Below are 27397 nucleotides of genomic sequence, written 5' to 3'. Positions count from 1 at the left end.
TTTTTTGAAGGTATGTGTGTGTGTGTGTTCTATCTAGGGTAACACTTAAATATTTAGGTGTACCATTAAAGCAATAATGTATTGCTGAAGAAAACAGTAGGTTTGAAATTATCCTGATGGTTATTAAGATGGAAGATAGACACTTCAGGTTTTGATAGGTTTAGGTTTGATAGTCCAGAATTTTCAGATCATTTGTAATTATTTTTTTTAGCTTCCTTAAACTTAGTGCTTTGTGTGATTATTGCAAGGTCATCTTCACAAGCAAATTTCCTTGAACTGGTTTGAGGAAGATATCATAAATATATAAATTGAACAAAGGAGACAGTATAGAGCCTTGAGGGAGTCCGTTATTAAGCTCGAGGGGTCAACTTTTTCAATTACCTGCAAATAGCTGTTTCCATTTATTAAGCATTCTATTCAATAAGGTGGTGAATCTTCTACATGGAATCATTTTCAGAAATTTAAATAGCAGGCCCTTTCTCCATACTGTGTCATATGCTGATGTTAAGCCAATGAGCACAACAATAGATTTCAGATGTCTCTCAAAACCATTCTCAACCATTGATGTATTAGCCAGTACGTATTCACACATCCTCTTACTGGTCTGAAGCTTGATTGTTCAGGGGGTATTAGGTTGTTAATGATGGGAGATATTCTGTTGTATATAATCCTTTCCATAAGTTAAGAGTGACACTCATAACAGCTATGGGTCGGTAGCTAGTTCCTAATGATGGATCTTTGCCTGATTTTAGAATGGTTATTATTTTTGTTCTAAAGAGAGATAGGGAAGATTTCCTGAAACCAAGATGTTATTATATAGGTTAATCATTCATTTTATGATATTTTTGCCACAATTTTTAACAAATTCTGGAAAAATTCCATCTTGTTCAGCAGCTTTACCATTTGTAAATATTTTGATAGTTTCATTTACATTTTCAATGGTAAATGGTTCTGGAAAGGATAGGGTTTGGTTTTAGGGATGTCTTCAATTTCAACAGCTGTGTGTTGATATCTTTTACAGACTGGCGATAAAAAGAGTATTTAGGAGTCGCAACTATAAGTTTTGCCTTCTCTTCGACATCAATAGATTGCTGTCTCTTGGATGCCGTTGCACTAGGATCCACAACAAGAACCATGCTTGTCTACCTCAATATGTAATGATATTTTCATTTGTCTCAATCCATTTCTTTCTCCTGCATTATCCAAGGAGTGCAGAAGCTCTGTAGATACTGTCTAGTCTTCTTTTTCTATAAATTCATGATATAGGTTGTTGTTATCACTATTCCAACACAGAATATATTCTCTCCTGAAACTTCCAGGGATATTTCTCTTTGCAGCTCCTTTAACACATTTACTGCCACGCTCCTCGGGCATAGTTTGTTACTGCACACCAAGCCCTTTCACTTCTACAAGGTCAGCACGAGTAATCTCGTAGCTGGCTTATCAGACAAAATTTTGTTTCATACGCCAACTACAAGTAATCTCGTATCCCCCCCCACACACACACCTGTGTCTTACATGCGCTGATGACTGTGTAACTTGAGTTCAGAGCCAGTACACTCATTCAGCATTCAGTGCAGTAAGGTTTATTGCATTTAGTCTTACAATTATTTAAAATTATCTAAATAAAAACATAATTCAAAAGTAATCCTTTAACCGCATCAAGGGCGGGTGCGGTTAAAGAAGCGAGCCCAGCAGGTGGAGAGGATGTTGTGAGTGGGAACACTGAATGTTGGAAGCATGACTGGAAGGGGAAGAGAGGTGGCAGACATGATGAGGAAGAGGAAGTTGGACATTTTATGTGTGCAGGAGACAAGGTGGAAAGGGGGAAAGGCAAAGGAACTGGGAGATGGATATAAATTGTTCTACTCTGGAGCGAATAACAAGGGAAGAAATGGTGTAGGAATTGTGGTGTGTGGCAGAATGAAGGGTGAAGTACTGGACGTGGGTAGAAGGAACGACAGGATCATGCGAATGAAATTGGGTCTTGGAGAAGAGCGGGTGGTCGTATTATGTGTATATGCCCCGCAAGTTGGTTGTACAGCAGAGGAAAAAGATGAGTTCTGGAACGTGTTAGATGAAGAAATGAGGGAATTGGAAGAAAATGAGATGGTGATTGTCAGAGGAGAGTTGAACGGGCACATAGGAAGACAGAATAGAGACTGTGAAAGGGTGCATGGTGGCCACGGAGTGGGAATGATGAACCAGGAAGGAGAGAGGGTTGTGGACTTTGCAGTAGCGTTTGATCTGGCAATTGTGAACTCGTTTTTCTTCAAGAGGGAAGAACATTTGATAACATTTAGAAGTGGTAACAACAGCTCACAAATTGACTACATTTTGACTAGAAGAAAACATCTTAAGGTTGTGACAAATTGTAAGGTAATTCCAACAGATCAAGTAGCACAACAACACCGACTGCTGTGCGCAGACTTTAAATTAAGATCGAAGATAAGAACTTCTGGTTGCCATGAGATGAAGACAATTAAGTGGTTTCGCTTAAAAGAAGAGAGTGTGAGGAATCGTTTTAGGGAGAGAGTGTTAGAGAGGATTTCGGATGGACTGGAAAGTGTACAAGATTGGTGGAAACATAATTCAAAAGTAATCCTGAGCTGTGCAATCGAGGTGCTTGGTGAGACATCTGGAAAGATTAGAGAGCAGAAGGAGGGTTGGTGGTGGAATAATGATGCACAAGTGGCAGTGACAGTTAAGAGGAAGGCAAAGCAGAAGTGGGATGAGTCAAGAGTGGAAGAGGACAGAGAGGTGTACAAACAGAGAAAGCAAGAAGCCAAGAGAGTTGTGGCACAGGCGAAGACCATGGCATATCAAGATCTGTATGATCAATTAGAAACAAAGGAAGGACAGAGAAAAATTTACCAACTAGCGAAATGTAGAAATAAAGCAGCTAAGGACATCTTACATGTGAGGCAGATCAAAGATGCTGAAGGAAGAGTATTATGGAGGGATGTGGACATAAGAAACAGATGGAAAATATACTTTGAGGGACTTCTGAATGAGGAAAATGCAAGGACTCACAGAGGAGATGGGCAGCCTTCTGAGGGGGTGGTGCAGAACATCAGTAGAATGGAAGTGACGGAGGCCATGAAGAGGATGAGGAATGGAAAAGCGGTGGGCCCCGACAGAATTCCAGTGGAGGCATGGAAGGCACTGGGGGAAGAGGGAATTGACCTGCTGTGGGACCTGTTCATGAAAGTTTGCCAACAGGAAAATATACCCGAGGAATGGAGGGAGAGTACTCTTGTTCCCATCTACAAGGGTAAAGGGGATGCACAAGACTGTAAAAATTACAGAGGAATAAAGTTGATGTCCCACACAATGAAGATCCTAGAAAGGGTTCTTGATGGTAGATTGAGGGAGGAGGTGGAGATTGCAAAGGAACAATTTGGCTTCATGCCTGGTAGATCAACAACAGATGCTATCTTTGGGTTACGACAGATGATGGAAAAATATCGAGAGAATCAAGGGAGCTACATCTGGTATTTATTGATCTGGAGAAAGCATACGATAGAGTGCCAAGGCAAGAAGTCTGGAGGTGTCTGAGGGAGAAGAAGGTGCCGGAGAAATATGTCAGGTTGGTGCAGGAAATGTACAGAAATGTGAAGACAAGTGTTCGGACCTGTTTGGGACAGACAGAAAGTTTTCAAGTAACAGTTGGCTTGCATCAAGGGTCAGCATTAAGTCCGTTTCTGTTTAATATTGTGATGGAGGTGGTAACAGAGGAGGTGAGAGAAGATGCACCTTGGACAATGTTGTATGCAGATGACATCTTGCTGTGTGTAGATTCAAGAGAAGAAGCGGAAACTAAACTGGAAAGATGGAGAAAAGTACTGGAAGAGAGAGGTATGAGACTGAGCAGAAGTAAGACAGAGTATATGTGTTGCGCAGTGGGCGGTGGCCAGGAGACAGACCTGGAGCTGGAAGGAAATGTCATCAGGAAGGTGAGAGACTTTAGATACTTAGGTTCGACAGTGGAAGAAGATGGAGGAGGTGAGAAGGAAGTGGGATGCAGGATACAAGCAGGTTGGAGGAACTGGAGGAAGATGGCTGGAGTGTTATGTGATAAGAGGGTGCCGATCAATCTGAAAGGCAAAATTTATAGGACAGTAGTGAGGCCAGCTATGACATATGCTATAGAAACTGTGGCCCTGAGGAAAAATAACATTAGCAGGATGGAAGTAGCAGAGATGAGAATGCTTAGGTGGATGTGCGGTGTGACCAGAAAGGATCATCTGAGAAATGACTATGTCAGGGGAACAGTGAAAGTTATGAACTTAGGAGCGAAAATACAGGAGGCAAGGTTGAGATGGTTTGGTCATGTGATGAGGAGGGAGGACGAATATGTGGGAAGAAGGGTCATGCAGATGGATGTGCAAGGAAGGCGGAAGCGTGGGCGGCCAAAGAAGAGATGGAGGGAGCTGGTAAAAGAGGACTTGAAGATGAAGAACTTGGATGTGGTGACAGCCCAAGACAGGAAGGTGTGGAGGAGACTCATAAGAAACAGTGACCCCACTTAAGTGGGAGAAGCTGCAGAAGAAGAAGAAGAAGTCTTACAATTATTTAAAATTATCTAAATAAAAACCTTCAATTACACCATGGCCAGTAAAAGAAAGCTTATTGATGAAGAATTGAAAGCTTATATTAATATGGGCGATGATGAATGGAATGAATTATTTGGTTTCGATTCCGAAGATGATTATAATCCTACAGATGACTCTAGCGATGACTCAGATTGCTGCATATTGTTGCACAAACTGTGTATTTATTAATGCAAATAAAACAATTTTTTGAAGTTTTTTCAACATATACATATATTTATACAAGATATATCATCGTATATATATATAAGTATATGTTGAAAAAACTTCCAAAAATTGTTTTATTTGCATTAATAAATAAACAGTTTGTGCAACAATACCTCTTATAATATACTATACTTTCGCTGAAATTATTTTCCTTCTACCAAGCCCCCAGACATTCTCTCCACGTTTATCACAAGCCAAGGGTACAAATTAACGTGCTTATACTACAGGTTAACTCGTGCTTGGCATAGGAGGTCAGTAATCGACATACAAGTATATTCATAGTTGACTTGTGAAGCTTATATACCAACTACGAGTATACTCGCAGTTGGCAGCGAACATGTTAATCACTCCTATAAATCTGTCATAATTGCCAGGTATAGGTTTTATCCACCTAATATTGGCATCTACTTGTTCAGTAAAGTTCTTCCAATTTGTCTTATTGAAGTTCCATCTAGGATTTGGGACAGACAATATAAGAGGGGTGCTTAAGGGTCAAAGCTGTATAACTGAGAGGAGACCTCCACATAGCCTTTAAAGGAATGCAGAGAACCGACCAGGGCTTCTGACCTAATGTACAATCCTCACCTTCTCGTGGTGCACCCTGTTGGGTATCTACTTGGATACTGAACGGACGAGGATGGGCTGGCAATTTGGGATTTAGCCGACCAAATTGTATTCTTATTGGTTAAACCAAAATATAGAATGATGGTACAACATGACAAAATTTCATGCCAGCTGGTGCATCGCCCAGTTAAACAAGACCCCCGTTGTTTTCGCCAGGGAACCAGGGCGAACAGCGAAAAGTCAGCTACTGGAACAAATCTGAAAATAAACCCCTGATCAACATCACCAGAGTTAAAGATCGGTACTATCAACATAAGAAGCCTGAATGGCAAAGAAATGGAGCTAGATGAGGAATTAGATAAGTACCAGATCGACATAATAGGGGTGACTGAAACAAAAAAGACCAAAACTGGTCAGATCTTTCTGAGCAATAAATACAAAATGTTATATTCAGGCAATGACAATCAAGGAAAAGAAGGAGTAGCCATAGTATTCAACACAAAATATGAGGCTAATCTTCTAGAAAGGCAGTCAGTCTCAAGCAGAGTAATGTGGGCAAATATGAGAATGGGGAACTGGACAATGAGACTTATTTGTGCATATGGTACCACAGAAGGTTCTACTAAGGTAGAAGTGGAGGAATTTTTTGAGGCTTTAGAAAAAGCAACTGACACAATGAAAAATGAAAAGTTGGTCCTTGTTGGGGATCTAAATAGCAGAGTAGGAAATGATTGTGAGACACAAAAATATTTTGGGAAAATTTGGAGAAAAGAGCAAAGTTAATAATAATGGCAAATATCTGTTGGATTTCTGCTCAGGACATGGACTGGTTATTACAAACACCATGTTCCAACATAAAAATGTGCACAAATTCACACGGAGAGAAGAGGCAAGGAATAAGAAAAGTCTCATTGACTATGTTATTGTTAATAGTGATGTTTTCTCCCTGGTGTAGGACACCAGAGTGTACAGAGGATTTGAAATTGGAAGTGATCACTATTTAGTCTTGAGCAGGATAAAATTGAATTTCATATTGAAAAGAATAACATGTAAGAAAGTTTTAAAGCGAATAAAAGTTGAGCAGCTCTCAGATGTGAACTGTAGACTAAAATACACAAAGATTATTGAAGAAAAAATGAAAGAGTTTGAGAACAGGAACCAAACTTTAGAGATTCACTGGCAAACTTGAAGAAAATCCTGATTGATTCAGCCAGAGAGGCGTGTGGTGAGGTTGTCTGCAAGGATAGAAAAATCAGAACGCCCTGGTGGACACAGGAAGTTAAAGAGGCAGTGAAGGAAAAGAAGAAAGCATATCAAACGTTCCTGTCAAGTAAGTCAGCTTGTGCTCTTAGAGAATATAGAGACAAATGCAAGAATGCTAAACACTGTGTAAAACTAGCTAAACAAAAGTCATGGGAAGACTTTGGCAAGAATATAGAAAATAAATATCAAGAAGGTGGCAAAATATTCTGGAGGTTGTTGAAGAAGCTGAAGAATGGATGAAAGGGTGCTGTAAAAGGAATTAGAAATGATAAAGGTGACATGAAAAGATATCCTTGAAGTATGGAGTAATTACTTTGAAAAACTGCTAAATGAAACAAGCAGTGATGACAGCACAGTGGTAAAAAACACTGACCAGGCATGCAGCCATGAATACATATCCATACTTGAAGTAGAAAAAGCCATCAAAGGCTTCAAAATGTGGAAAGGCAGCAGGAGTAGATGATATTCGACCAGAAATGCTAAAGTATGGTGGTATAAGAGAGTCTTACAGCGGCTGCACTGCATAGTTCAGAAAGCCTGGACAGAGGGACGAATTCCCGATGATTGGAGTAGAGCTCTCATAGCACCCATATATAAAAAGGGAAATAAAACTGAATGTGAGAATTACAGAGGTATTTCCCTACTGAGTGTTCTTGGCAAGATCTATGCAACTATACTTGAGAAACGGATGAGAAGAATTGTGGAAGAAAAGCTTGGTGAAGAACAAGCTGGATTCAGGCCAAATAGAGGCTGTCAGGATCTGATCTTCACTTTACGACAAATAGTCGAGAAAGCATGGGAATATAACAAAGATCTGTATTTAAGTTTTGTCGATCTGGAAAAGGCATATGACAAGGTGCCAAGAGAGAAGCTATTCAATACGCTGCAGTTATATGGTGTCAGTGGGGCATTATATCAAGCAATACTTAGTCTTTATTTGAGTTGTAAGTCAGCAGTTAGAATTTAAGGAAGTACAGAAAGATGATTTAATATTAAATCTGGTGTGAGACAAGGATGTATATTATCCCCTCTGTTATTCATTATCTATATGGATCACATTATGAAGGAAAGTGGTATTAAACATGATATCAAAATTGGAGATGTTAATGTCAGCTCTTTGCTTTATGCAGATGATGTTATACTTCTAAATAAATCTGCTACAAGTCTGCAAGATTCCCTGACTAAATTGAATAGCTGTTGTAATAGATATGGTATGAAGGTTAGCAATAAAAAGACAAAGACAATGAAAATAGGCAGAATTATTGAAAATGTGAACTGTGTTGTGAATGGAGAACCTGTGGAACAAGTAAAACATTTCAGCTATTTAGGCACGATTTTTACTGAAGATGGTAAATTAAATATAGAAATAGACAACAGAATCAGCAAAGCTGGTATGGTGGGAAGTCAAATGAATAAATTCATATGGAATAAGAGAGAAATTAGTCGGAACACGATATTAGCTGTATACAAGACAGTGTTCAAACCAGTTTTAACTTATGGATCTGAGTGCTGGGTCAGAAGTAAAACACTTGACCAAAGACTAGAGACCACAGATATGAGAGTCCTGAGAAAGATTATAGGCATGAACAGATGGCATCAATGGCAATATAATATTAAAAACGAGGATATTAGGAAAGAACTTAACATTGTCAGCATCCAGGAATGCATTAGCAGAGGTAATCTCAGGTGGTATGGTCACTTAAACAGAATGGGCGAGGAAAGATTAGCAAAACAAGTGTTCTCTGCCAGGTTGGCAGCAAAACAACCCAGAGGAAGACCAAGATATAGGTGGATTGATACGGTACAAAGTGCTTTAGATGACAGAAATATAAGATCTGATAATGTTGGAGTCTTGACAAGTAACAGACTGATTTGGAGGAAAATTGTAGATAGGAAAATAATGATGTAATTTTTTTCATGTAGTACTATCATATCCTGTACACCCCTTGAGGGTACATGGCAGGAATTTGATGATCATGATGATGAAGAAATATAAGATTGGTCTAGGCTGACTACTTGGGGAAATGCCCAAGAACTTTTCAATTTATGCTGAGACTTAGATGATGATGATCCTTGGTTACAAAACAAAGATCTGGAGTATCCTCTATGCAATCTAGCTGAAAAAAAAAGTAGAGGTATCTTTAGCATTGTATATTAAGTTGAGGTACTGGTCTTCCATCCATTCCACCAGCTTTTCACCACTGCAATAATTTTCATTATAACCCCAAAAATTGGGATGGCTATTGAAATATCTGTGTATCATACAATCATGTTGTAGATTTGTTAGAGAGGAAATCAGGCCAGGTCGCACTTGGGAGTTTATAGATGTTAATGACTATGGAGTCAGCTATTTGGATAGTTTCTGAGATGATAGTTTATGATAATGAACTCATTGTCATGAGTTCATCATCGTCATCAAATTCCTAACATGTACTCTCAAGGGGTGTACAGGATATTATTATTATTATTATTACACCTCCAGGCAGTCCAAAGACTCATCGAGGGAAGGCACCTACTCTACAACTCTCTGCCTGGACCACTCAAATCCACCAACTACAACTACACCAATGCCATCTACCGCCCACCATCACCAGTATTTTCACAGACATTCACAAACATTGATGCCCATGGCGGGATTCAAACCCGCAGCCTTTTGGCTGGAGAGCAGATATGCTAACCACTTGGCCAGCATGAAGAACTTACATCGTTACTAACTTCCTATCAACAATTTTCCTCCAAATGAATCAGTTACCCATCAAGACTCCAACATTATCAGATCTTATATTTCTATCTTTTAAGGCAGTTATTTTACTGTATCAATCCACCTATATCTTGGTTTTCCTCTGGGTCTTTTCCTGCCAACCTGGCAGAGAACACTTGTTTTGGTAATCTTTCCTTGCCCATTCTGTTTAAGTGACCATACCACCTGAGATTAGCTCTGCTAACACATTCCTGGATGCTAACAGTGTCAAGTTTTCTAATATCCTCATTTTTAATATGATATTGCCATTGATGCCATCTGTTCATGTCCCTAATCTTTCTCAGGACTCACATATCTGTTGTCTCTAGTCTTTGGTCAAGTATTTTATTTCTAATCCAGCTCTTAGATACATAAGTTAAAATTGGTTTGAACACTGTCTTGTATGCAGCTAATTAGTGTTTTTGACTAATTTCTCTCTTATTCTATGTAAATTTATTCAGTTGACTTCCTACCATACTGGCTTTGTTGATTTTGTTGTTAATTTCCATATTTAATTTTTCATCTTCACTTAAAATTTTGCCTAAGTAGCTAAAATGTTTTACTTGTTCTATAAGTTCTCCATTCATGATGTACTTGATATTTTCAATGTTTCTGTCTATTTTCATTGTCTTTATCTTGCTATTGCTGATTTTCATACCAAATTTATTACAACAGTTATTCAATCTAGTCAGGGAATCCTGCAGACTTGTACTTGATTTATTTACAAGTATAACATCATCTGCATAAAGTAAAGAGCCAAGATAACATCATATCCAATTTTGATATCAGGTTTAATACCACTTTCCTTCATAATGTGATCCATATAGATAATGAATAACAGAGGGGATAATGTACAACCTTGTCTGACACCAGATTTAATGTCAAAGCACCTTCTTATAATTCCATGAAAATCTAAGTGCTGACTTACAACTCAAATAAAGACTAAGTATTGCTTGATATAATGCCCCATTGACAACATATAACTGTAGTGTTTTGAATAGTTTTTCTCTTGGCACCTTGTCATATGCCTTTTGCAGGTCTACAAAACTTAAATACAGATCTTTGTTATATTCCCACGATTAATTTCTCTCAATTAAAATGATGGTACAACATGCCATGAGTTTACAACTCAAAATATCTTCTTTTTCGTAGGTTGCAATTCCATATTTAGGATGATTAACTGAAGCAATTAATCTAAATCCTTGAATTTTTCCTCTAGACTACAATTGTTCAGCATTGTTCAGTGTGGGTTTCTTGAATAACTAGAACATCCACTGAGTGGGATGATAGAATTTTAGAGAGAAATTCACCTTTTGCTCTACTCAAACCTTCAATAGTGAGTTGGCATATCTGAAGTGAACTTTGGAACTTTTAGAAGCCACTTCAGGCCTTCAATAAGGAAGGAGTTGTCTCACTCCAGGCAATGAAATTGATCTCCTACCTAAAGACATTCTCAAACATCCATGCCCACGGTGGAATTCGAACTCTCAGCCTGTTGGTTGGAGAGCAGATAAGCTAACCACTCAGCCAACCTGGCTGGAAACTTTACAAGCCTTACACATTTGCATTGTAAACACAACTCAAAGGTGGTGTCATCAGAACATGCCCATGTTCTGATGCTACGGAATGGGTCCCCTGATATTGCTGGCAGGTCGGGTGTACCCTAAAAAAAGCATGAATATTGTTGCTGATCAAAAGCCTGCAATGCTGACTTTTTATCCAGAAGGTGATGGTTGTTTTGTGTTCAACAATGCTACTGTCCATCAGGCAAGAATTTTTCAGCAGTGGTTCAGCGAGCATGACAGTGACTCCACCATCTTCGCTGGCTAATACTAACCCCAGATCTGAATCCCATTGAGAATGTATGGGACATGTTAGGAAAAACAGATCCAGGAGCAAAGTCCACTCTATCAAATCTAAACAGATTCCACAAGCTGTTGGATTGCATCCAACACCTTGTGGAATCTATACCAAATGTGCTGTAATTCAGGCTAAAGGAGGTCTAACACAGTATTATATATAAGTTTATAATTCAGTGGCCAGTATGTGTACTTACTTCAGACCTGCTTTGATGTGTTGCATGGTGTTGTATCACTATTGTTTTATATCATCATCTGTACTACTTTAGTCTTCATAAATTTCTTAATAATAAAAGGGAAACAAAGAGATCGCAAATATCCTTTTTACAGAATAGGGTGAACCAAGAGTTACAGACCTAATGTCCAATCCTCACTTTCTTGTGGTGCCCTGTTAGTAGGTGTCTACCTTGATCCTGAGCAAATGATGGGCCAATTAAAAAGTATTCTGTAATAGCTACACTCAAGGACAACAAGATGAAATGTCATCAGGAGTACATTTTTCTGCTTCAATATATGAGGCAGAAAAAGCCAACGAAACCTGAAATGTGGAAAAGCAGCTGGAGTAGATGCTATTCGATCCCAAATATTATGTTCATGTATTGAGATATTCAAGTTTTACAGCAATTACAATGCATAATTTAGGAGGTCTGGTCAGAAGTTTGAATTCCAGATTAGAGCTTTCATAGTGTCCATCTATAAAAAGGAAACTAAGAAAAAGAACTGAAAATGCAAGAATTACAGAAGAATTTCCTACTAAGCATTACTGGTAAGATTTATCAAGCATAGCTGAGAAATATCCAATGAAAATCATGGAAGGGAACTTGAAGAGCAAGCATCGTCTTCAAGTTTCCCCTTCATGATTTTCCCTTCCAAGAGCAAGCTTGGTCTTGGTCTGGCCAAATATGGAATGCATAATCTGTCATAATCAGATTCTCATAATAAAACAAACAGTTGAGAAATCACGGGAATATAACAAGGATCTGTATTTAAATTTCATAGATCTGGAAAAGGGGATACAACAAGATGCCAAGAGAAAAGCTATTGAACATGTTACAATTACATCTGGAATTCTAACTTCTGACCAGACCACCTGAATTATGCACTGTAGTTACTGTAAAACTTTAACACCTCAATACATGAACATTTGGAATCAAATAGCATCTACTCCAGCTGCTTTTCCACATTTCAGGTTTCATTGGCTTTTTCATTGGTGTGAATAGTTTATATATGAGTTCTAAGTCAGCAATTAGAATTCAAACTGCTGAGGAAAGTGGGAATAACATGATTGTTTGATATAATATCAGGTGTGAGAAAAAGGGTGCTCCCTATATCCACCTTTATTCACATCTATATGGATCACATTATGAAGGCAAGCGGTATCAAACTGATATTAAAGTTGGAGTTAATTCATTGGGAATGATGTTATGCGTCTAAATAAATCGAGTACATCTTCAGGATTCTTTGACTAGGCTGAATACTGTAACAAATTTGGCATGAAAATCAGAAATAAAAAAAAAAATATTAAAAAAGAACTATGAAATCAGGAACATTGGCAACATCGTCTGCATTCTGAATTGAGAACCTATAGAACAAGTAAAACATGTCACCGATTTAGGCCCAAATTTTAGCAAAAATTGCAAATTAAATATGGAAATAGATAACAGAATGAGCAAACGACAGGGAGTCATCTGAATACGTTTATATGAATAAGAGAGAAATTAGTAAAAAAAAATTATCTGTATAAGACCGTTTTCAAACAATTTTATCTCACAGATCTGAAAGTTAAGTTAGAAATAAAACAGTTGATCAAAGCCTAGAGATCACAGAGGTGAGAGTTCTGAGAAAAATTTGGGATGTGGAATGAATGGTAGAATCACATTAAAAATAAAGAATCAGGAAGGAAGTTAACATCATCAGCAATTAAAGATCAAAGCCTAGAGATCACAGAGGTGAGAGTTCTGAGAAAAATTTGGGAAGCGGAATGAATGGTAGAATCACATTAAAAATAAAGAATCAGGAAGGAAGTTAACATCATCAGCAATTAAAGAATGTATGAGTAGAGCTAATCTCATCATAGTCATTTAAACAGAATAAGAGATGAAACATTATCAAGACAGTTGTTCATCATCGTCATCAAATTCCTGAAATGTACCCTCAAGGGGTGTACAGGACAAGATAGTACTGCATGAAAAATTTACATCATTACTAACTTCCTATTTACAATTTTCCTCCAAATCGGTCTGTTACTTGTCAAGACTCCAACATTATCACATCTTATATTTCTATTGTCTAAGGCACGTTGTACCGTATCAATCTACTTATATCTTGGGCTTCCTCTGGGGCTTTTACCTGCCGACCTGGCAGAGAACACTTGTTTTGCTAATCTTTCCTCACCCATTCTGTTTAAGTGAGCATACCACCTGACATTAGTTCTACTAACACGTTACAGGATACTGACAATGTCAAGTTCTTTCCTAAATGATATAATCACGTAATCACAAGAAAGATATTTATTTAACCAAATATTTCGGTCTGGAAATAGCAGACCATCGTCGGTGGTATTACAAGAACAGTTTAAAAAAATATACAAGCTAGAATACTAACAATAGATCGTTGAAATTAGAACATGCCGCGTGATGTTATATCACTAAGTATGAAACGAAATATTTTGAAGTAGAAACATTATTGAATTTGCTATTAAAAAAAAAAAAAAAAAAAAAAAAAAAAAAAAAATTAATGAGTAATCTTGATTAGGCTTTCCCAGATTTTTGATATAGATATGCAGTCATTACGATTCAGGTTGGGATGATGGAGCAAGGCCTCCACGCTTTCCTTGAACAAACGTTCGAACCTATAACGGGATCTATGTAAGAGGTGCGTTTTGGACCAAAGGATGCTGTGGTCAGTTTCAATCCCGTGTTGAGCCAAACCAGACTTTTCAGGTTTGGCTTTTCAAACTCAATGGCTTTTCTGAAAAAAGTATTCAACGTCTTCTTACATCTTATAATCCTCCACAAAACAACAAAGATTCAATACGTCGAGTACCTATTCCTTATATCTCCGGTATTTCAGAACCTATCGCAAGAATTTTGAAGAAATATGATTTAACAGCTACGTATTCTCCTATTAACAAATTGTCTTCTCATTTTCCTTCTCCTAAAGACAAACGCTCAACTTTATCTCTTCCTGGAGTTTATCAAATTCCTTGCAACTGTGATCTCTCTTACTTTGGACAGACTGGACGTTCTCTTGAAAAAAGAATCCAAGAACATCAATCATCCATTCTTCACAATAAACCTGAAAAGTCTGGTTTGGCTCAACACGGGATTGAAACTGACCACAGCATCCTTTGGTCCAAAACGCGCCTCTTACATAGATCCCGTTATAGGTTCGAACGTTTGTTCAAGGAAAGCGTGGAGGCCTTGCTCCATCATCCCAACCTGAATCGTAATGACTGCATAACTATATCAAAAATCTGGGAAAGCCTAATCAAGATTACTCATTAATTTTTTTTTTTTTTTTTTTTTTTTTTTTTTTTAATAGCAAATTCAATCATGTTTCTACTTCAAAATATTTCGTTTCATACTTAGTGATATAACATCACGCGGCATGTTCTAATTTCAACGATCTATTGTTAGTATTCTAGCTTGTATATTTTTTAAACTGTTCTTGTAATACCACCGACGATGGTCTGCTATTTCCAGACCGAAATATTTGGTTAAATAAATATCTTTCTTGTGATTACGTGATTATATCATTCAGTCTTATGTCGCAAGTATCCTTAAAACAACAAGTTCTTTCCTAATATCCTCAATATGATATTGCCATTGATGCCATCTGTTCACACCTCAAATCTTTCTCAGGACTCTCATATCTGCAGTCTCTAGACTTAGGTTAAGTGTATAACTTCTAACCGAGCTCTCAGATCCATAAGCTAAAACTGGTTTGAAAACTGTCTTGTATACAGCTAGTGTTCCGACTAATTTCTCTCTTATTCCATATGAATTTATTCAATTGAATTCCTACCATACCAGCTTTGTTGATTCTGTTGTCTATTTCCATATTTAATTTACCATCTTCACAAAAAATCGTGCCTGAGTAACTGAAATGTTATACTTGTTCCAAAGGTTTTTCATCACAACACAGTTGACATTTTCAATGATTCTGCCTATTTTCATTGTCATTGTCTTTTTAATGCTGACCTTCATACCATATCTATTACAACAGTTATTCAATTTAGTCATGGAATCTTGCAGACGTGTAGCAGATTTATTTAGAAGTATAACATTGTCTGCATAAAGCAAAGAGCTGACATTAACATCTCCAATTTTGATATCATGTTTAATACCACTTTCCTTCATAATGTGATCCATATAGATAATGAATAACAGAGGGGATAATGTACATCCTTGTCTCACACCAGATTTAACATTAAACCATCTTCCTGTACTTCATTCAATTCTAACTGCTGACTTACAACTCAAATAAAGACTAAGTATTGCTTGATACAATGCTCCATTGACACCACACAACTGTAGCACATTGAATAGCTTCTCTCTCTCTCTCTCTCTCTCTTGGCACCTTGTCATATGCCTTTTCCAGATCGACAAAACTTAAATACAGATCTTTGTTCCAAATAGTTGAGAAATCATGGGATCATGATTTCTCAACTATTTGTCGTAAAGTGAAGATCTGATCCTAAAAGCCTCTATTTGACTTGAATCCAGCTTGTTCTTCACCAAGCTTTTCTTCAACAATTCTTCTCAACCGTTTCTCAGTATATTTGCATAAATCTTACCAGGAAAACTCAGTAGGGAAATACCTCTGTAATTCTCGCATTCCGTTTTATTTCTCTTTTTATATATGAGTACTATGAGAGCTCTATTCCAATCATCGGGAATACGTCCCTCTGTCCAGGCTTTCTGAACTATGCAGTTCATGCACTGTAAAACTTTCATACCAACATACTTCAGCATTTCTGGTTGAATATCATCTACTCCTGCTGCCTTTTCAAGTTCAAGCCTTTGATGGCTTTTTCTACTTCAAGTATGGATATGTATTCCTGACTGCATGCCTGCTGAGTGTTTTTGACCACTGTGCTATCACTGCTTGTTTCATTGAGCAATTTTTCGAAGTAATTACTCCATATAAGTTCAGGGGATAAAAATCCCTTCTTGTTTTTCAGCCAGTAAGCGAAACTAAGATCGAAAACTACAATCTGTAACGTTTCATGCCGACGAACTTTCAGCTTACTGGCTGAAAAACAAGAAGGGATTTTTATCCCCTGAACTTATATCAACCTCGCCAGAAAAAAATAGCCTTTTGGCTTTTCATCTTAGTTAATTACTCCATACTTCAAGGATATCTTTTTCTCCAGTTTTTATGTCACCTTTATCATCTCTAATTCCTTTTACAGCACTCTTTCCTCCATTTCTGAGCTGCTTCAACAACCTTCAGAATATCTTGCCACCTTCTTGATATTTATTTTCTATGTTCTTACCAAAGTCCTCCTATGACTTTTGTTTAGCCAGTTTTACACAGTGTTTAGCTTTCTTACATTTGTCTCTGTATTCTCTAAGAGCACAAGCAGACTTATTTGCCAGGAACTTTTGATAAGCTTTCTTCTTTTCCTTCACTGCCTTTTAACTTCCTGTGTCCACCATGGAGTTCTGATTTTTCTATCCTTGCAGACAACCTCACCAAATGCCTCTCTCTCTGGCTGAATTAATCAGGGTTTTCTTCAGGGCTTGCCACTGAATCTCCAAGGTTTGGTTGCTGTTCTCAAAACTCTTTCATTTTCTCTTTAATTATGTTTGTGTATTTCAGTCTACAGTTCAAATCTGAGAGCTGATAAACTTTTATTTGCTTTAAATAAAAGCAAACCAGGCATCAAAGTTAGATAAGTACCAGATCAACATAATAGGGGTGACTGAAACAAATAAGACCAAAACTGGTGAGCTCTTTCTGAGCAATAAATACAAAATGTTATATTCAGGCACTGACAATCAAGGAAAAGAAGGAGTAGCCATAGTATTCAACACTAAATATGAGGCTAATCTTTATTGGCAGGCAATTTCAAGTAGAGTGATATGGACAAATATCAGAATGGGGAACTGGACAACGAGACTTATTTTTGCCTATGGTCCCACAGAAGGTTCTACTAAGGTAGAAGCGGAGTTTTTTTTGAGGCTTTAGAAAAAGCAAATGACACAATGAAAAATTGGTCCTTGTTGGGGATCTAAATAGCAGAGTAGGAAATGATTGTCAGACATACAAAAATATTTTGGGAAAATTTGGAGAAAAGTGCAAAGCTAATATTAATGGCAAATACTAGTTGAATTTCTACTCAGGACATTGGACTGGTTATTACTAACAACATGTTCCAACATAAAAATGTGCACAAATTCACTTGGAGAGAAGAGGCAAGGAATAAGAAAAGTCTCATTGACTGTTATTATTGATAGTGATGTTTTTCTCTCTGATGCAGGACACTAGAGTGTACAGAGGATTTGAAATTGGAAGTGATCATCATTAAGTCTTAAGCAGGATAAAATTAAATTTCATATTGAAAAGAAGAACATGTAAGAAAGTTTTAAAGCGAATAAAAGTTGAACAGCTCTCAGATGTGAACTGTAGACTAAAATATACAAACATTATTGAAGAAAAAATGAAAGAGTTTGCAAACAGGAATCAAACCTTGGAGATTCAGTGACAAGCTCTGAAGAAAACATTGATTGATTCTGCAAGAGAGGTGCATCTGGTGAGGTTGTCTGCAAGGATAGAAAAATCAGAACTCCTTAGTGGACACAGGAAGAAGTTAAAGAGGTAGTGAAGGAAAAGAAGAAAGCATATTAAAAGTTCCTGGCAAATAAGTCAGCTTGTGCTCTTAGAGAATACAGAGATAAATGTAAGAAAGCTAAACACGGTGTAAAACTAGCTATACAAAAGTCATGGGAAGATTTTGGTAAGAACATAGAAAACAAATATCAAGAAGGTGGCAAGATATACTGGAGGTTGTTGAAGAAGCTCAGAAATGGAGGAAAGAGTGCTGTAAAAGGAATTAGAGATGATAAAGGTGAAATAAAAACTGGAGGAAAAGATATCTTTGAAGTATGGAGTAATTACTTCAAAAAATTGCTAAATGAAATTAGCAATGATGACAGCACAGTGATAAAAAAAAAAAAAGCACTGACCAGGCATGCAATCAGGAATACATATCCATGCTTGAAGTAGAAAAAGTCATCAAAAGTCTGAAATGTGGAAAGGCAGCTGAAGTAGATGATATTAGACCAGAAATGCTCAACTATGGAGGTATAAAAGTTTTACACTGCATAGTTCAGAGGGCCTGGACAAAAGGACAAATTCCAGATGATTGAAGTAGTGCTCTCATAGTACGCATATATAAAAAGGGAAATAAAACTGAATGTGAGAATTACAGAGGTATTTCACTACTGAGTGTTCCTGGTAAGATTTATGCCAGTATATCTGAGAAACGGTTGAGAAGGATTGTGGAAGAGAAGCTTGGTGAGGAACAAGATGGATTCAGGTCAAATAGAGGCTGTCAGAATCAGATATTCACTTTACGACAAATAGTTGAGAAATCATGATCCCATGATTTCTCAACTATTTGTCATTTAAGTTTTGTAGATCTGGAAAAAGCATATGACAAGGTGCCAAGAGAGAAGCTATTCAAAATGCTAGCAGTCGTATGGTGTCAATGGAGCATTGTATCAAGCAATACTTAGTCTTTATTTGAGTTGTAAGTCAGCAGTTAGAATTAAAAGAAGTAGAGGGAGATGGTTTAATGTTAAATCTGGTGTCAGACAAGGATGTACATTATCACCTGTGTTAATCATCATCTATATGGATCACATTATGAAGGAAAGTGGAATTAAACCTGATATCAAAATTGGAGATGTTAATGTCAGCTCTTTGCTTTATGCAGACAATGTTATACTTCTAAATAAATCTGCTACACGTCTGCAAGATTCCCTGATTAAATTGAATAACTTTTGTGATAGATATGGTATGAAAGTCAGCAATAAAAAGACAAAGATAATGAAAATAGGCAAAAGCATTGAAAATATTAACTGCATTGTGAATAGAGAACCTATAGAACAAGTAAAACATTTCAGCTACTTAGGTACGATTTTTAGTGAAGATGGTAAATTAAATATGGAAATAGATAATAGAATCAACAAAGCTGGTATGGTAGGAAGTCAACTGAATAAATTTATATGGATTAAGAGAGAAATTAGTCAAAACACTAAATTAGCTGTATACAAGACAGTGTTCAAACCAATTTTAACTTATGGATCTGAGAGCTGGGTCAGAAGTAAAACAATTGATCAAAGACTAGAGAACACAGATATGAGAGTCCTGAGAAAGATTAGGGTCATGAACGGATGGCATCAATGGCAATATGATATTAAAAACGAGGATATTAGGAAAGAACTTGACATTGTCAGCATCCAGGAATGTGTTAGCAAGCTAATCTCAGGTGGTATGGTCACTTAAACAGAATGGGCGAGGAAAGATTAGCCAAACAAGTGTTCTATGCAGGATGGCAGGGAAAAGACCCAGAGGAAGACCAAGATATAGGTGAATTGATACAGTAAAAGTGCCTTAGAAGATAGATATATAAATATAAGATCTGACAATGTTTTAGCTTTGACAGGTAATAGATTGATTTGGCAGAAAATTGTAGGTAGGAAGTTAGTAATGATGTAAATTTTTCATGTAGTACCATCATATCCTGTACACCCCCCTTGAGGGTAAATGTCAGGAATTTGATGATGAGAATTATGTGACATTGGGAATAGGAATAGAAGGATATATAATTTTCCAGAAGGACAGAAACGTGAAAAGAGGAATGGGGAGTGCTGTTAATGATTGCAGAGGAATTGTGTTCACAAAGTGTGGAAGTTGATAGTGCATGCACATATTTTAAATCTGTGTGGAGTGAAGTTGAAATAAAGAGGCTAGTGTATATAATAAGATGCTGTTATATGCTAAGGAATGAATAGAATACTGAGTTTTACATGCCAAACAAATTAGTTGGGCATATAAAAAGAAGGTGATCCTGATAAGAGACTTTATTTACAGGAATATAGAATGTAAGGAGGAGATAATGTACGGAAACAAAGAGAGCGAGTTTGTTGAATTTCTGAGAGATAAATATCTTAATCAGCATGTGCCTGAAGCAACTAGTGGCTTTACTGTGTTTTGGATTTGGATAATTTCAAGATGTAGTTGTTACTGAGGTGTTGACATTGCTACCAGTTGGTGAGAGTGATCACGAGGTACTTGTTTGGGAAATGATGACACAAGAAAAGTTTACTATCAAAAATGGATGTATGTGGAAATATAAAGCAGGTGATTATAGGAAGTTCTGTAGTCAGTTAGCATCAGTATGTTGGTAGATGAGCTGAACATAAAAGATGTTGACAATGCATGAAACTCAAAAGTACCTGACAATGCATGAAACTCACAAGTATACCTGACAAAAGCAATGTATAACTGCATACCAAGGGTTCAGCGAGTAAGCAGAGTAGGAGGGAAATGGATGAACAGTAAAATCAAGAAGCTGTGCTGGAAAAGAAAATGCCATGGAGGAGCTACATGGCAGTTGGTGCTGATTGGATCCATAAAGAGTATAAAGTGCAGGCTAGAAAGTTGAAGAGCATGGTAAAGAAAATATTGATGGTGGCATACTGCAGGAAGTGGATAAGATTAGAGATTTGGGGGGGGGGGTGGATGGTTGACACTAGACTGAAGTTTAGAGGGCAAAGTCTAGTGTGGCAAAGGCCAATCATTGTAATGATGCTATAACAAGTATTCTATCATGTAGGGATAAGGAAGTAGTGCCACTGTATAAAGCACTTGATATAATATATCCTGGTTTTCAGGATGTGTGCAGACATTGTAGATGGTCCAGAGGCAAGTGACTAAGACAATATTGGGACTTTGGATTACTGGCTATGGAGAGAGGTTGAAAAAATGTGAATTGTAAGGTTTGGTGGATAGGAAGAAAAGAGGTGATATGATAGACATGTTTAGGTTAGAGGGGATTTTATCATATTAATCCATAAGGAATTATAAAAAGAGTAGAAAACGAGAAGGGAAAAACATAGGTTATCCCTGAAAGTTATGTAAAAGAGGTGTGAGGAGTGTTTTACATGGAGATTTGTCAGTGAATGGAATGCATTACCAGAATGTGTTGTTAATGCAAGGAGTGTTAAGGATTTTAAAATTCTATATGATAAATATGTTGTCAGCTGAATGAACCTCCCAGGATGAGTTTGCCAACTCCATGGAGGGTGCAATAATAATAATGAAACACAGTATTAAAACTGGTTAAGATTATAGCTAAAGCAACTAAAATGTATAAGGCAACTATATTATATCCATTAAATTCATGTTCACCACTGGTTTTTGACTGAAGCAAACGCAGAAAGAATATAAAACGAAGTGTATAAAACTATTGCATAAAGAATTGCTGCAATTTTATGCAGTGATTCTTTATGCAATAGTTTTATACACTTTGTATGCAGAAAGAAAAATACTGAGAACTTGACTCACCTAATTTATCCCACATCGCTAATATCTGAAATCCCATTAAAACTCTCATATCAGAATACCTGAAAATAAAGCAACTGTATTACAGAATAAATATGTATATACATTACAAACTAAAAAGGTTTATACACCATATTATATATATATATACATTCTTATCCCATGGCCATATTTGCATAAAGCTTCTACAATATCTAAAGCACCTCAGCATCACATCTAACATTGTGATATTACCACTAGGATGGTACATTTTTGCTTAATGCTTGCTTTGCTCAGTAGCTGAACTATTTCATATGTTTTATTACCTCCCTACTATCAGCACTCATTAAAGTTATTTTTTCAGATTATTTCTTCCTAATTACTTACCATATAGTGAAAGAACTCTCTGAGATTTTCTTTGGCCTAGTCACCTAGATTCTTCTTATAATCTTCTTTGCTTTCTTACTATACTCATCACCATTCTTGCCTGTGTTTTGTAATACGAAATTGTGAACTTGATCACCTTTCTCTTTATATATCCTCCACAACTTTTTCTGACTCCTGTTTAATGACCCTACTCATCCATCTAGCTTCTACTTGATTTATTTTCCTGACTTTGGGTATACCATCTGATACTATTTTCAAGCATCCCTTCACCATTTTCTAAACATTATTAACATCCTTCCTTTCCAAAATTCTTATCCTATGATGCTGTTCCAAGCTGGTTTCCTCAGTTTGTCATAATCATCTGCTCTGTAATTCCACCTATACATTTTAATTGAAAATTCCGCATCTTCCAAGTCAAAACTGCACAATGACCCCCCCCCCCCCCAAATCAGAGGTGATGTAGAATTCTCCAATGATATCAACAGAACTACTGAATCCCAAATCCCCTCCATTAATATGCTGCCTCAGGTAATTATCTCTTATCAGCTGTATAAATTCCACTTCCATCTCTCCTTGACCATTCCTACTTCCACTCTATGTCTCCACCATAGCTGATGTACCTATAATAATTACCTGCCCATTTACTGATACATGCCATCCACTAGCCTGTAGCTGCAACCAATTATACAGTTCATGCTAATGGCATCTATTTTAACAATAGCTTCAAATGTACCACCATCTGCAACTCTATTCTTCACCTAAACTTCAGCTCTCTCTCTCTCTTTCTCTCTATGCTACAATTCTTCTACTATCATTAGCAAAACTGTTGCCCCCCCATCCTTTACTCTTTTCTCTCCAAAAACATTATACCTCTTGACTTCTATCCTTGTATCATTCTCAATGAACCAAGTGAAACTTGGTTGATTGAGAATGATATGCCAATAAATTTTGATCAAGTTGAACTAACCAATGCAAAAACTCCTCTCCATTATTTTAGATGCTTCTGATATTAGCATAAAGTGCAGTATTCCTTTCAACCAACAACTTACTTTATACTTTGTGTTGACTATCCCACCCAATTTCAAGACCTGGAGAGATATGCTCAGTGTCTTTTGGTTATTCTACTTGATGATGCCTGCATTCACACATACTTGCCTGCACCCCCCCCCCCCAAATAGTTCTCTCTGGCTGTACTTCCAAACTCCAATGAACACTTTCTCCAGACAGCTAACCTCAAATTCATTCAAATGCAAACCATCAGCCTTATTATTACTATTATTATGTAATACTTCCAGGGAGTCCAAAGAGTCATCAAGGGGAAGGCACCTACTCTAAAACTCTCCATCTCCACCAACCACAACTACCTTCATCATCTACACCAATGCTATCTACTGCCAATCACCATCACTAGTATTTTCATAGACAATCACAAACATCCATGCCCAAGGCGGGATTCAAACCCTCAGCCTTTTGGCTGAAAAGCAGATATGCTAACCACTTAGCCAACCAGGCTGGCAAAAGGTCCTTTCATCCATTGAACTCACTCCATACACATCTACGAAGTGCACATAATTTCTCCTGCATAACCTACATATTGACTCATTTGTGATCAAGTCTTCCTTCCCAACTTGTCTTCATCACAATATTGCAGCAGACTCATAATCTTTGCTTTCAAATCTTCCTGCATACCACACTTATCATCTGCCAGATCATTCATGACTTCTAAAATAATCACCTCTTTCACTTTCCCCCCTCTCTGCACCCAATGGACACATTATATCTTTAATCTCTTTCTACCAGGGAAATATAATTTTGTTACTCTCCTCAAGCACTCCTCTTATCAATGGAACTCCATACAAAGCACTCTCCTTAACCTCTCTCTTTCACTCTTGCATTCACTTTTCTCACACATCCTACCTTCTTTCACTTATCTTCCATACCTCTCGTTATACATTTCTCTGTTTTTCTGAGCTTGTCCTGTAAAGAGCACCTTTTTTTTTTCCCCCTCCTAGTAGCAACCCTACCAGGAGGTAATTTATTCATACATGCTCCAATACATAGAATGCTTATATTACATTTAGCTTACAAGTAGTGATTTTATATTTATATTTATATTTTTATATATACATATATTAACACTATATAATTCACACAATATCAATAATTTAGGTTACATTACAATGACTGGAAGTTGATCTTATTGGCAAATTGAATTAATTCTGTGTAGTGCTTCTGGATAAGTCTCTCTTTTGACACTGGCCACTTGTCTCCAGAAGTGATGATGTGTTGTATTAGGGGCATCCAGATGGAGTCCAGTAGCTGACAGTCATAAAGTATGTGATCAACAGTCTGTTGAAGGCGTGGACTACAAATGCATGATGGTGATTCCAGAATATGGAATCTGTGTAAGAAGTGTCTTAGTTTCCCATGTCCCATTAGTAGTGTGATTAAACTTGGAGAAATTGCATGTTTTTTCAGCCGGAGTCTGATTCTGATGCTTGGCAAGAACTCTGTTGTTCTTGATCCATTTTTTTTGTTTTCCATTCTTCTTCTTCCCACAAGTTTAGGCTTCTTTCTTCTGCAAGTGTTTTTATAGCAGATTTTGAGTACTTTTAGTAACTTGTTTCTAGCCATTTCTTTAGCCAGCTAATCCACTCTCTCGTTTTCTGTTATCCCAGTATACGTGTTCATCCAACAGAACTTGATTTCCCATCCCTCTAAAGTGAGATTCCAAACTAGATTTCTTGTCTGTTCTATTAATGCTATATGGTTGTTCTGGTTGTTTTTTTAAGCTATCTATAGCTTCTAGGCAGTGTAAATTGTTGCTGATGTCTTTTGATGAGAGGTGTTGAGTTCTAATTCCTGCAATCTAATGCAATCTAGAGCAACATTCTTTGTATAATGGACTATCTGTTATATGCAATGAAAGAACAACTGATGTTCCCTTCGGTTTTGCTTCTGTCAGTGTATATTTGGAAATCGTCACTTTCAGAACTTTCCTTCTCCTTAATATATGTTCTCTTTGTTGGGTGAGGCCACCTACTGTAGTGAAGCAGATATCCGTATGAATTTGGATCGATGTTGTAATTTTCATTGTTATCTTCTGGAAGTGACCTCATATATAAGAGATAATTCTTGTATTTTCAGGCAGATCGGTGTTAGAGATGCAATAACGGAAGCTGCCATGAAAGATATTGTTCTGTATCCTTTAATTATACATATGGCTATAAGGCGTTTAATTCTGTTTAGCTTTTGTCGGTTTTTCTTTGATTTTAATGTATGTTTCTAGGCAGGTACAGCATAAGATATCAATGGTAGTATAGCTCCAATATATATTATTTTCAGAGCTTGTTGGCCTAATTCCCACTTAATCTTTGCTGACTGAGCTAGAAGGTTTACTACTTGTAAGCTTTTTCTGGTAACATATGAGATTTGTTTATTGAAGGTAAATTTTCCCTATTGTTACTCCTAGGTATTTTAGCTCACTGGCTACCTCGAGAACTTCTCCGTTTAGGAAGACCGTTACAGATCATGTGGGGGGGAGAATGCCCTTATCTCTAGTCATTCGAATCTTCCACCATTCCTTTCATGCTATCACTCATATCTTCTTGATATTTACTCATTTACACAACTTTACTTTCAACAACAACCTTTCTGACACTTTCACTTGCATTTTTCTGACTTCTGCCATTTAACTCTCTACTATCATATTTCTTATCCTCCCCCATACGTGCTGCTGACACTCTCTTTCAAAACACTTCCTACATGCATGTTAAAATGTCTAATTCTCATTCTCTCTTCAGAAATGTTCATTCTTTGTAATAAAAACAAAATCCTGCAGGTTAAATTTGCTTGCCATTGTTCTGATATGCATCAGCACCATAATGAACAATAAAAACAAGTAATAAATTTTTTTTTTTAATAATTACATAAACACTCATAAAACAGTAAAGGACTAAAAATGAATCCAATATTATCAATTATTTTCAAATTATGACTTTCCAAACAAACTGAACGCCATTAGGTACACAGTTATTCCTGGATAAAATGTGTAACATTTACCAGATTTTATGTATTAAAAAATTGTCGTTAATAATTTTAATTAAAAAAAAATAAACAGGGTTAGAAAAATTGAGTTATATCTTCAGTACATTCATTCTTTCAAATAAATGCTCTCTAAAAACAGTTTAAGGTTGACATAATGATCAATTAATTATTAAAATTAGTATAGCATCCGTATTTATTTCCAAGTTCTCAAGAAGAATATAATTTCTTCTCTGATGCAATTACCATTCTTTGTTTCTTGAAACAAAACTAGATTTCTAAATTCTCAACATTTGTTAATCTTAAGGAATCGGGAATTGGAAATTGCAATTCCTGAAAATTCTTGAGAATTCACAAAAATTTTGGTTTATTGATTTAATATTCCCTATTTCCCTTAAATAAGAATTTTTGTGTTCATTCTAGTAACAAAATGCCATAAACTGTCAGTTTAGTATACAGGAAAATGGTAAAATTTTATTAGTGTTAGATATTAAAAAAAACAAGGCTGAAAGTTTGATTATCATAAACAATTATTATTATTATTAATAGTCATGTTATTATATTGGTATGGTGTACAGATAGGTAACATTATAAATTTCATTTCATTACATTATAACATTATCTAATACAATAATTAATATTTACATTTATAGTAAAAATAGAATTTTAAGAAACACAAAGCATAATTGCCTTGTAGAAAAGTCTGAATCTTTGTTTAGTTACAAAGAGGTCTCAGGCAGAAAATTTCTTTCTTTCTGAGTTAATAGTAGTATAATTGTCAGTAGTGCAACTAACAGAATTTTCAGGTTTGGTGTCAGTATATGCATCTCTTAATATAAATTCATTTCACAATTAATGATGAAAATACCTTGTTTAATTCAGTTAGCTCTGATTTTGCTATCAAAATGAATATCTCTCTTACTAGATCCTCTATTCTAAATCTGTTTCTAATTATCCAAGTTCACAATTTTCCATTTTATTGTTCTGCATTATTTTCTGTTTTAAATTCTTCTACTGAAGTACACTTTTATTCCATATTGCATAATTTCATATTTATTTGCCATAAAAAAAAAATATATATATATATATATATCATTAATCTTCTTTCAACAATTTGAGTTATTCCAATATTTAACAAGAGATACTAAAACATTATATCCACA

At 36.4% G+C, this 27397-nt stretch overlaps 1 protein-coding gene across 2 annotated transcripts in view; it reads right to left on the bottom strand.

The window, feature by feature from the left end:
- The window catches only part of spg (dedicator of cytokinesis spg), an 869351-nt gene that overhangs the window by 284260 nt on the left and 557694 nt on the right, over nucleotides 1-27397 (bottom strand). For both annotated transcript variants that reach the window (XM_090390789.1, XM_090390790.1), the window contains one exon: nucleotides 21828-21886. In XM_090390789.1, coding sequence (XP_090246915.1) covers nucleotides 21828-21886 — 59 coding nt within the window. The remainder of the gene's footprint in view (nucleotides 1-21827; nucleotides 21887-27397) is intronic.

This window comes from Typopeltis vanoorti, chromosome 3, assembly GCF_054136105.1.
Source record: "Typopeltis vanoorti isolate ZY-2024b chromosome 3, IOZ_Tvanoo_1.0, whole genome shotgun sequence".
NCBI classification, from domain to species: domain Eukaryota; kingdom Metazoa; phylum Arthropoda; class Arachnida; order Uropygi; family Thelyphonidae; genus Typopeltis; species Typopeltis vanoorti.
Note: the sequence above shows the minus strand (reverse complement) of the source record. Positions and strands in the feature narration are given on the sequence as shown.